The 12,583-nt window shown below is 44.8% G+C and overlaps 1 protein-coding gene across 1 annotated transcript in view; it reads left to right on the plus strand.

Annotated features, from left to right (window-relative positions):
• myrf (myelin regulatory factor) overlaps positions 1 to 12,583 on the plus strand; it is a 326,052-nt gene that overhangs the window by 296,538 nt on the left and 16,931 nt on the right. The window contains exons 23-26 of the mRNA XM_086008505.1: positions 3,254 to 3,439; positions 3,549 to 3,830; positions 9,422 to 9,509; positions 10,906 to 10,980. Of these exons, the coding sequence (XP_085864631.1) occupies positions 3,254 to 3,439; positions 3,549 to 3,830; positions 9,422 to 9,509; positions 10,906 to 10,980 (631 nt within the window). The remainder of the gene's footprint in view (positions 1 to 3,253; positions 3,440 to 3,548; positions 3,831 to 9,421; positions 9,510 to 10,905; positions 10,981 to 12,583) is intronic.

Here is a 12,583-nt window from a genome sequence, read left to right on the forward strand (position 1 = left end):
GGAAGTCATGTTTGACAAATTTGCTCAAATTCTTTTGAGGATGTAATATACAGGGTGGATAAAGGGGAACCAGTGGATGTAGTGTATTTGGACTTCCAAAAGGCATTTGACAAGGTTCCACACAAAAGATTACTGATCAAGATAAGAAATCACGGGATTGGGGGTAATATACTGGCATGGGTGGAAGATTGGCTATCTAACAGAAAACAAAGAGTTGGGATAAATGGTTCATTCTCGGGTTGGCAATCAGTAACTAGTGGTGTTCCGCAGGGGTCAGTGCTGGGACCCCAACTCTTTACAATCTATATTAACGATTTGGAGGAAGGGACCGAGTGCAACATATCCAAGTTTGCCGATGATACAAAGATGGGAGGGAAAGCAGTGAATGAGGAGGACATAAAAAACCTGCAAAAGGACATAGACAGGCTAAGTGAGTGGGCAGAGATTTGGCAGATGCAATATAATGTTGGAAAGTGTGAGGTTATGCACTTTGGCAGAAAAAATCAAAGAGCAAGTTATTATCTAAATGGAGAGAAACTGCAAAGTGCTACAGTACAAAGGGATCTGGGGGTCCTGGTGCATGAAACACAGAAGGTTAGTATGCAGGTGCAGCAGGTGATCAGGAAGGCCAATGGAATCTTGGCTTTTATTGCGAGGGGGATGGAGTATAAAAACAGGGAAGTCTTGCTGCAGTTACACAGGGTATTGGTGAGGCCACACCTGGAATACTGCGTGCAGTTTTGGTTTCCATATTTAAGAAAAGATATACTTGCTCTCGAGGCGGTTCAGAGAAGGTTCACTCGGTTGATTCCGGAGATGAGGGGGTTGACGTATGAGGAAAGGTTGAGTAGGTTGGGACTCTACTCATTGGAGTTCAGAAAAATGAGAGGCGATCTTATCGAAACATATAAGATTGTGAGGGGGCTTGATCGGGTGGATGCAGTGAGGATGTTTCCACTGATGGGTGAGACTAGAACTAGGGGGCATAATCTAAGGATAAGGGGCTGCCCTTTCAAAACTGAGATGAGGAGAAACTTCTTCACTCAGAGGGTAGTAAATCTATGGAATTTGCTACCCCAGAGAGCTGCGGAAGCTGCAACATTAAATACATTTAAAATGGAGATAGACAGTTTCCTAGCAGATAAGGGAATTAGGGGTTACGGGGAGAGGGCAGGGAAGTGGACGTGAGTCTAGATTCGGATCAGCCATGATCCTATTGAATGGCGGAGCAGGCCCGAGGGGCCGTATGGCCTACTCCTGCTCCTACTTCTTATGTTCTTATGTTCTTATAAGGGGCATAGATACGGTAGATAAAAGGAACTTTTCCCCTTAGTAGAGGGGTCAATAACCAGGGGGCATAGTTTCAAGGTAAGGGGCAGGAGGTTTAGAGGGGATTTGAGGAAATACTTTTTCACCCAGGGGGTGGTTGGAATCTGGAACTCACTGCCTGAGAGGGTGGTAGAGGCAGGAACCCTCACAACATTCAAGAAGCATTTAGATGAGCACTTGAAATGCCATAGCATACAAGGCTACGGACCAAAAGCTGGAAAATGGGATTAGAATAGATAGGGCTTGGTGGCTGGCGCGGACACGATGGGCCTCTTTCTGTGCTGTATAACTCTATGGCTCTATGGATAATTGGCTAGGGAGGGGTGGAGATACAGGGCTGAGGAGCAGCACAGAGGACAGGATGTGATGGAAAAGGGTAAAAGGGGTGAGGGAAAGGGTTAGAAGAGGAATGGAGGAGAGGAAAGCAGGTTGGAGGGCAAAGATAGATGCCTAAGGGTGATCGGTCCTTTGGCCTCTCACGGTCTACCCTCGAGGTGAGCAAATAGGGGATGAGCAGGGTGGGGATGCAATAGTAGAGCGAGAGGGTGAAGAGGATACCTGGGATCTGCAGGAAGTTCAAAGGGGAAGGGATACGCAAAACAACAGGAACACGGGTGTGGTGGGGGGTGGTTGGCAGGGGCTAGTGGGAAGACAAAGTAGTAGGGGATGTAGAAGCAAAGGTACTCATCCCTCTCAAAACCCCTTGTTGGAATCACTTTGGTCTGGCTTCTTCCCTTCTGACTGCATCAAGATCGCCCTGGCCAAAGCGGAATATTGTCCGCTGTGACTGACATTATCCATAGGCACTGAGCCAGCTTCCACACACATGATGATGATGATGATGACACCCAGCTCTACCTCCCCAATACTTCCCTCAACAGCAGTGATCAACTCTGCTTGTCAGGCTGCGCGTCTTGGTGTCTTTCGATGAACAGCATCCTCCAGCTCAACTTCAGGAAGATCAAAACCACTGTTTTTGATCCCCACTGTAAAATACACCCTTTGTCACTCACTCCATCCCCTCTTCCAGTCACTCACTCAACCTGTAAAACTGAAGGAGCATTGTTGAAGGAGTGAAGGAAAACTAGAGTGACAAGGAGAGGGAATGAGAAGGAAGCTGCTGAGGCCTGCAGGTCACAATGTCCCCACACCCATTACCGGATGTATGGCTTGAAGCCCTCGACATGTCCCTTCCTCAGCATGCCACACCAACCACTACTCCACACCCAAAAGGAAAGACCGAGAGAAGCAGGAGAGAGAGAAGCAAAAAGAGATACCAGGATTCAACTCCTTGAACTTTCCCAATAATTAGTCTTAAACGTGTGTGAGAACAGTGCCCCCAGTACACCATTGTCAGTTTTTTTCCATTTCCCACACCAGCCATCCTGTGGTCTCTCTGAGCGCGATTGCCAATTTAGTGCCAAGCTGTTCCCCAACAATTGGCAGTTTTCTGCTGTGTTGTGACTGCCTCGACCACTTCACAAAAAATACTTGTATCCAGCAGACAGAGGAGGCATTTGCCTCTATCTGGGCTGGATTCAAATTCAGTTGGATGGCAAAGGATAGTTTACTGTGCCCCTCATCCTTGTACAGGTACAGATACAGGAGCTGACATTGAGACATACATGGGCTGTACTAATAGACAGGATTGAATCATTTCTGTTTACCTGATGTATACTGTACAGGTACAGGAGCTGAAACTGAACCCACACAAGCTGTACAGTAATAGGCGGGTGTGAATCGTTTCCTTTTACTCAGTTTGCATAGTATGGAGAAATACTTGGATTTCTGCCTCTCTGAAAGCCACTAGTATATTATCATGTTTTATTTCAAAAATATAATAGTTGGGATTATATTAAGAGTTTTAGTCATTGCTAAACTTGCATCACTTTTTATGTTGCAAATACTTTCTTTCTATTTGCAGTTGGTATGCCTTCACCTGCTTCTCCTGTGTCCCACTCCCTTCGTCCACTTAGTATATGCTACACCTCTCCATGTGAAGTACTGTGCTGCCCCCTTAACTCTACAAATCCACCCACCAGTAGCATCCTGCCAGTGACTACCATCCCATTGACCCCTTCATCAACTAGCACTAACCATTCCACAGCTGGTAAGTGCAGATGCCTTTCCCTCTTCAGGAATACGCACTTCATTTTTTGTGTAATGCATGCTAAAAAGAAACACTGTTGTTCTCTGTTTAATATTCTTGGTGATTCCAGATCAAACTGGCACATCCTCCACCAGCAACATCAAAGCCAAATCTTCAGTAAATGAGAATCACAATGGCTACAATGACAGGCAGACATCGCCCAGGGACGGGGTTAGCGCTTCTGGATCCGGCTCAAACAATTACAGCCCTCCACCGCCGCAGATCACCAACATCCACGGCAAATCAAAGTTTCCTCCTCGCTATGCCAGTACGCAGAATAAACTGCCCAGTCTGCAGCCAAGGAGACAAAGAAGCATCAAGCAAATGGACCCAACCGATAGCAATCCAGACTGTGAGTTCCAGCCTTATTGATGCAGTGTATTCCCAGCTATTTCTAATATACTTGACAATGGTGTACATTAGAGGAAACATAGAAACATAGAAGATAGGAGCAGGAGTAGGCCATTCGGCCCTTCGAGCCTGCTCCGCCATTCAACAAGATCATGGCTGATCATCCAAACCCTAGCACCCGGTCCCTACACCGACAGCCATCCCACCCAAGCCCTATCCCCGTAACCCCGTAACCCCACGTATTTAATCCCCCCTAACACTAAGGGCCAATTTTTTTATCATGGCCAATCAACCTAACCCGCACATCTTTGGACTTTGGGAGGAAACCGGAGCACCCGAAGGAAACCCACGCAAACACGGGGAGAATGTCTGTGTGGAGTTTGCACAGTCACCCGAGGCCGGATTTGAACCCGGGTCCCTGGCGCTGTGAGGCAACAGTGCTAACCACTATGCCACCGTGCTGCCCACATATATGGAGAACATATATGTCGCAGAACAACTGACTGTTGTCAGTTTTGTGTAAGGCTGAGGAGTGACCTAAAAGAGCTCTTTAAAATTATGAAAAGTTTTGATAGAGTGGATACAGAGAGAATGTTTCCACTTGTGGGAAGAGCAAAACTAGAGGCCATCAATATAAGATAGTCACCAAGAACTCAAATAGGGAATTCAGAAGAAACTGCTTTACCCAGAATCATAGAATGGTTACAGCACAGAAGGAGGCCATTCGGCCTGTCGAGCCCGTGCCGGCTCTCTGCAAGAGCACTTCAGCTAGTCCCACTCCCCTGCCCTTTCCCCATAGCCCTGCAAATTCTTTTCCTTCAGGTACTTATCCAATTCCCTTTTGAAAGCCACAATTGAATCTGCCTCCACCACCCTTCAGGCAGTGCATTCTAGATCCTAATCGCTCGCTGTGTAAAAAGGTTTTCCCTCATGTCGCCTTTGGTTCTTCTGCCAATCACCTTAAATCTGTGTCCTCTGGTTCTCGACTCTTCCGCCAGTGGGAACAGTTTCTAGATGTTCTTCTATTTTCTCCTTTAGTAGGCATTCCATTATTTTTCCTACCACCAATGTTAAACTGACTGGTCTATAGTTCCCTGGACATGTTCTATCTCCTTTCTTAAATATAGATATTACGTTAGCTGTCCGCCAGTCCTCTGGCACTACATCTTGTTCTAACGAATTATTAATTATCTGTAGTAATGCCTCTGCTATCTTTTCCCTAGATTCTTTTAAAATGCGTGGATGTAATCCGTCCGGACCAGGGGTTTTATCCTCTTTGAGTTTGATTAGTTTAATTAATATATCTCCTCTTTTTATTTTAAGTGCAGTTATCTCATTACTAATCTCATCATCCGATGTCATGTCAACCTGTTCTATCTCCCTGGTAAATATAGAAGCAAAGTAATTATTTAATATTTCTGCTTTCTCTCTATTGCTGCCTGTGATATTATTCTGTCCATCCCTTAGTGTAAATATTTTACTATTTTGTTTTATGTTCCTTGATAATTTAATTTCATAGTTCCTCTTTGTCTTCCTAATTGTTTTTTTTTACTTCTCTCCAAATCTCTTTGTATTCTCCCTTATCATGCTCTTCCCTGCTGTCCATGTACTTAATGTATGCCTCTTTCCTTACCCTCAATTTTTCCCTTATGGCTTTATTCATTCAAGGTGTCTCATTAGTGTTTAGCTTGTTCTTGTTTTTTAGCGGAATATATTTTTCCTAGACTCTGTTGAATACCGTTTTAAATGTTTCCCATTGCTGTTCTACGTCATTGATTGCCAATATTGTTAATTTTATTTTCCCAAGTTCTATTCTCAGCCCCTCAAAATCAGCTTTTCTCCAATCTATTACCCTGGTCTTCATCATACTTATGTTCTTCTGAATTATTATCTTAAAGCGTATTATATTATGGTCACTATTGCCTAAATGTTCCCCTACTTTTACTTCTCTTATCTGCTCTGGTTCATTCCCCATTACTAGATCCAATAGCAAATCCTCCTTTGTTGGGCTTTTTACAGATTGGGTTAGAAAGGAGTCCTCTACATTGTAGGAACTCCATTCCCTTATCCCCTTTACCTATCTCTTCTGTCCAATTAATATCAGTATGTTGAAATCCCCCATGATTATTCTATTTTTTTTACTAATTTCCCTAACTTGTTTACATATTTCTTCCTCCACCTCCCTTCCACTATTGGGTGGTCTGTAGACTAACCCTTTTAGTGTGTTTGATCCTTTATTATCTTTTATCTCTATCCACGTGAATTCTATTTCTGTCTTGCTGATAGCTGCGCCACTTTTTTCTACTGCCATTATGTTATCTCTAATAAGTACAGCTACTCCACCTCCCCTTTTTCCCTCTCTATCTTTTCTAAATATGTTATACCCTGCAATGTTTAATTCCCCATCCTGATTTTTCTGTAGCCATGTCTCAGTAATCCCTATTATGTCTGGTTCCTCGCAATGCATGATTGCCTCCAGCTCCCCTGTTTTATTACACTGTTTGCATTGCTGTACAGACAGTTTAACTAATTTTTAATAGTAGTTCCTCTCACTTTATTTTTAACCATCTTTTTAAACTCCTGTTCTATAACTCTATTTATTCCCTGGCCATCAATGTCCTCTCTTACTTTTATTCTTTCCTGTGCTCTCCTTTGCTGTTTAGTTCATATTTAGGCTGGATACATTTCTTGTAGATCCCTCCCCCGTCTTACTAGTTTAAAGCCTTTGCCACCTGCCTATTTACCCTTTCCACTAGGAGACGGGTCCCATCCCGGTTCAGGTGGAGCCCGTCCCATCGGTACCGCTCCTTCCTGTCCCAGTACTGGTGCCAGTGTCCCATGAAAAAGAACCCCTCTTTCCCACACCAGCCCTTTAGCCACATGTTAATTCTCCTGATCTGACTGTTTCTATGCCAATTTGCACGTGGCTTTGGCAATAATCCAGAGATGATTACCCTCGAGGTCCTGCTTTTTAATTTAGCTCCTAATTCCTGATACTCCCTCAGCAGGACCTCCTCCCTGTTCCTATGTCATTTGTTCCAACATGGACCACGACAACTGGATTTACCCCCTCCCTTTCCAAGTTCCTCTCCAGCCGCCATGAGGATATCCTTTACCCTGGCACCGGGTAGGCAACACACCCTTCAGGATTCTCGTTCTTGGCTGCAGAGAATGCTATCTATCCCCCTAATTATAGAATCTCCTATCACTATCACATTTCTAGTCTGCTCTTCTACCCGGCCCCCTCCCCGGGACAGTCTTCTGAGCCACGGTGCCTTGGTCTTCATTGTGGCTGTCCTCCCTCCAGTCTTTCTCCTTGTCCTCACAGGTAGCGAGTATATCATACCTGTTGGACAGGACCAGTGTCTGGGGGACCTCCTTCTCAACCTCTCCTAAGTCCCTGCTACCCGGCGCCCTAACAGTCACACCCTCCCTTTCCTGAACCTGTGCTTTCCTCTGGGGTGTGACTGTGAGGGTGATTTTCTGAGGCCCGAGGAGGCAAGTTTGGAGGCGGGAAAGGCAGGAAAATCAGAAAAAATGAGTGTGGGTTCGGAACCAGCCTCCAACCCGCCTCCGCAGGATTTTGCCGGTGCCAGTTTTGCAGGGTGGGAAACGGTCCCGCCTCCAGCTGGCCAGAGAGGTTGTTAAGAGGCTTAAATGTTCGTTAAGGGCCTCTCTAAGCCTATTTTGAGAGGCCCTCGTAATTTATTTACCATTTCGGCGTGTTCCACGACCCTCCTAAACTATGCCAGCTAAACCTGGTGGGTTGACAAGTGGGTGGTCTCCTCACAGCTGCAGCTCAAACATTAAATTGGAGATTTAATCAGGGATTAGTTTCAGGTGGCAGAACTTTGTTTTAAAAGGTCTTTGAGCACTTTTAGCAGGCCTTCCGAAGTCGAAGGTGCTGCAGCTTGAATCTATCAACTGTGGGACCTCCTTGGAAGACCCTCTCCCTGCTTGCAATGAGCGCTTCCCCAATGAAGGCATCTGCAAGCAGCATGGGAACCATTCATTTTCTTTCACCATGGACGTCAGATGAGGAGCAGGAGGTGGTCAGAGCTCTGGTGTATCGACCAGCAGCAGCGGCAGCACGCGAGCACATGTCTGCCCGTGATGCAAGGGATGAACTTATCCTGGCCAGATTTGCATAGGTTGTCCAAGTTGGCTCATGTCCTTGGCTCCACCTTAAGACATCATTGACAATGGACATGACTCTCTGGCCTCCTTTCACTCTGGCCACCAAACTGATAACGCAAGTGTCGTGGAGCTGCCTAAGGCGAAAGAACGGATGCCATAATGCCAACATTTTGGCATCAAATCATTTTAATGCTTTCCAACAAGGATGGCATTTCATCAATACACAGAAACATTCTCCCAATCTGCACACAGATCTGGAGGTTATATCCTTGCCAGCTGGACCCACACAGCCTTGGTTTCTTTGAGAGGCCTCTTCCTCAAAGATGAGTGGAAGAGCAACTCCCTGCTGGCTGTCACCCCCTCAACCAACATTTGAAGCGCCTCATCCGAGAACCTCGGGTAGGCCCTTGCCTTGGAATTGGACATAGTGGTTTCTCAGAATATGTTGCAGGTGGTGCAGTATCGACAGTAATCCAGTGGAATGATCCAAGACAGCAAGCAGCCCTAAAATCAGGCTGGAAAAGTGATGTCAGCAGAGGCGAGTTTCAGTCCCAAAACACTAACTGACCAAGGGCATCCCACACCTCTGAAATCAACTGGCCAATCATGGGAAAATCGCAATTTTTTGAAAACTATCAGTGGAGGCAGGTTTCAAACCCACCCAAACCGAAACCCGCCTCCATCCCACCTCCAGTGGGAAAATCGCCCCCTGTATTCTGGATAAAACTATCCAGAAATTCCTCCCCATCCCTTATGTTTTGGAGTGCCTCTAACTTGCACACCAGCTCAATGACTCTGAACCGGAGTGACTGAAGGCAGAGACATTTACTGCAGATGTGGGAATCCGGGACAGTCTCGTTGTCCACAAACTCCCACATACTACAGTCCCGACACATAGCCTGCCCTGCCATCTCTAGACATTTTTATTTATTTGCTTATTTAATTAGGTCAAGTTTTTAATCAGACGATTATTTATGGTTATATTAATTAATTAGTTTATCTAGTTAAGCTATTATTTACTAATGTAATAGTTATAGTTCCCCAGCTCTTTGTTTAAACCACTGCACTAGCTTAGAGAAAGAAAAACCACTAATACTCACCAATCAATCTCCTACCTGCTATCCTGTGATGTCACTCTTTGTGATTTTTTTTTTGCTCTCTCTCTCCCCACCAATCTGGCCTCTGGTCCCGCTCTTGCTGTGCTCTTGAGCCTCTGGCTCCGCTCATTTTATCCCCGCTACTCTGGTCTCTGGTCTTGCTCTCGCTAAAACACTATAGCATGCGGGGAAACCTGGACTTCCAGGTAGCCCTTCCAAAACTCTGCGTCCCCCCCCCCCCCCCCCACTCACCTACACAACCCGCCCCCGTCAATATCAGGGCCTATAGGTTGCACTCTACACACACGTGTGTTTCTTTGTGGGCAGGTTGTAACCATCCCCTTTCTCCTCCCAAAAGGGAAGAACACCACTTTGACTTCTGCCCAGATTGTTGAGAATGGTCTGGTGATCTCGGAGCAGTACTGTCTGAAGCAAGGGTCCTGCAGGTAAGAAATAGCAGCAGCAGCAGATTCTTGGCGTGATGACTGAAATGCCGTCAAATATCAGTGTTAACGCAGGACAATAACAGTGAGGAGGATTGAGTTCTGTCAGGATAACAGACTGAACACTTCACAATTTAGTTATATGGGATCAGGGTCCCTGTATACACCGGGGAGGGGATGGGGGAAGCAGATAGCCAGGATATACCAGATCAACATCCCTTATATATACACAATCACTGGGTGCGTTAATCTGGATGAAGGTCCCTATATGTACACACAGAGGGACTGATGCGGCATACTGAATCGGTGTCCTTATATATGCAGATGGAGAATGAGTTCTCATTCAGGCTATTAGATGAAGCATTTTGCAGGTCAGCTGTATTGGATCAGGTCCTTATGTGTACAGAGCCTGGGTGCAGTGCACTGGATCAGGGTCCTTATATACACAGTCTGCGTGTGGTATACTAAATCAGGTTCACTAAATATACCTGGACACGGTCCGGTAGACTGGATCACTGTACCTACATTTACACTGAGTGGCTGCAGTATACGGAACAGTGTCCCTATGTATACACTGACCGGGTGTGTTATATTTATTGTTGCTCCTGTATTTACATTTACCAGGTGAGGTGTCCTGGATCAGTGCTGCTATATAGACACTTATAATGGATGCAGTATACTGGATTCGTTTTCCTATATGTACACTGACTGGGTGCGGTATACTGGATTAGCATCCCTATTTATGCAGCGAGTGGATGAATGAATTAGTACAAGACAGCAATATTTAAGTTAAGTTACAACAATGGATAATTTGAAAGGGACGTTCTGGGCCTGATTGTTTTTTTATTTAATCACATTATCTCTGCTATGCTTTGGCATCATTTAAAATATTTGTTTTTTGGAAAATGTTCTTCCAGTAGCAGAAACCAGGTGGATAAAAGAAGTTGTATTGTCCCAGAACTTTATTGGTAACATATTTTGAAACAAGAGCTCAGAGGAACTAAGACCCTCGTGCCAATTTTATTAGCCCTCTGCTGGAGCTGATGTCGGTAATGGGCAAAGATTGAGAAAATTAACTTAAACCCAAAATGGTACATAAAATGAGGAATTGAACTGAAAATCATTGTCCCAGATGTTTTAAATAGTTTGAAAATTCCTCTTCATTTTGGGGACAGGGGAAAGGCAGAAATACAGCTGTTAGCAGAGCAATGCATTTGTTTCCCATGGCAACAACGGTATTATTAATTCTGTATTTCCATATTGTACTGGACTGGCTATTGCACGGATGCCTAAAAAAGTTGCGAAACTACCGAACACTGTGATTGTAAGAAAGGAGCGGCAGAGTCTGCAGCTGCCATCGCCCGCTTGCACACTAACTGTCCTCTGCTCTCCTCTGTAGCTCAGGGAATTACACTTACTCCATTCCAGTCAGCAAGACCACACCCGTAGATGTCACCATCACTCTTCAAATGCAGTAAGTGACTTGTTATCTTGAAAGAAGAGCTTTCTGTTGTTGATGTCTCTTAAGTTTGTTGTAAATGTGAACAAGAATCATTAGCTGTTCACACGGCAGTACTTCACCAAAATGACCATTCTTCACGTAAGCCCAAACGGTTAGCGTTCTTAGGATCTTTAACTGAATGTCACAACCAAGCCGAATCCTATCCCTGCCCAGAATTTATACACGTGCACGTTCCAGCAGGAATCGCTGGTTAGCCATCAGGAGATGATTATTTTTTCCTTCCCTAGTCCAGGGGCACTGAGGCCAATTGAAGCTCCCTACTGCTTCTCTGGCTGAGATAAGCTATCTCAGTAAATATCTGGTATTTATCGGTGGTATTTATCCCAGAGTGCTGAAAAGACTAGAGCAGAGATGTGTAAACCACTGACAACCATTATTATAGAATAGTACAGCACAGAAGGAGGCCATTCGGCCCATTGAGTCTGCGCCGGCTCTTTCGAAGAGCTATCCAGTCAGTCCCACTCCCCCGCTCTTCCCCCATATCCCTGCAATTTTTTTCTCCTTCAAGTATTTATCCAATTCCCTTTTGAAGGCTACAACTGAATCTGTATCCACCACCCTATCAGGCAGTGCATTCCAAATCCTAACCACTTGTTGCGTTTTTCCTCATGTCGCTTCTGGTTATTTTGCCAATCACCTTAAATCTGTGCCCCCTCGTTATCAATCCTTCAGCCATTGGAAACAGTTTCTCTTTAAAATAATGAAGGGTTTAGATAGAGTAAATAAACACCTCTATCAAATCCCCTCTTAGCCTTCTCTGCTCCAAGAGAACAACCCCAGCTGCCCTAGTCTATCCACGTAACTGTAATCCCTCATCCCTGGAACCATTCTAGTAAATCTCTTCTGCACCCTCTCCAAAGCCTTCAAATCCTTCCTAAAGTGTGGTGCCCAGAATTGGACACCATACTCCAGCTGGGGCCGAACTAGTGTTTTACATAGGTTTAGCATAACTTCCTGGTTTTTATACCATATGCCTCTATTTATAAAGCCCAGGATCCGATATGCTTTATTAACCTATCCTGCCACTTTCAAAGATTTGTACACAAGCACCCCCAAGTCTCTCTGTTCTTGTACCCCTTTTAAAATTGTACCATGGTCTCTCCTCATTCTTACTACCAAAATGTAGCACCTCACACTTTTCTGTGTTTAAACTCATCTGCCAAGTGTCATTGGACACTGGGGAGGAACTAAAAGATTCGAAACAAACCAATGAGGTGCCCATTTTCAAAAAAGGTGACAAAATAGACACAAGCAACGAGAGACCCATTAGTCTTACTTCCATTCCACGTAAATAATGAAATCAATTATCAGGAGTCAAATTAAGGATTATCTGTACAATAACCTAATTCACAGCAATCAGTATAGATTCACAAGGGGAAAATCCTGCCTGACCAACCTCCTCGACTATGTTGAAGTGACGACCTAAATGAACCTAAGTGGTAAGCCCAATGATGTGGTGTATCCTGACTCCCAAAAGCATTTTGACAAAGTTCCACATGAAAGTCTTAATTAAAATCAAAGATGTGGCGATTCAGGGTAAACCATGAGAATGGAT

Source organism: Somniosus microcephalus, chromosome 15, assembly GCF_052327205.1.
Source record: "Somniosus microcephalus isolate GS21.2 chromosome 15, FLI_Smic_1.0, whole genome shotgun sequence".
In the NCBI taxonomy this organism is placed as follows: Eukaryota; Metazoa; Chordata; class Chondrichthyes; order Squaliformes; family Somniosidae; genus Somniosus; species Somniosus microcephalus.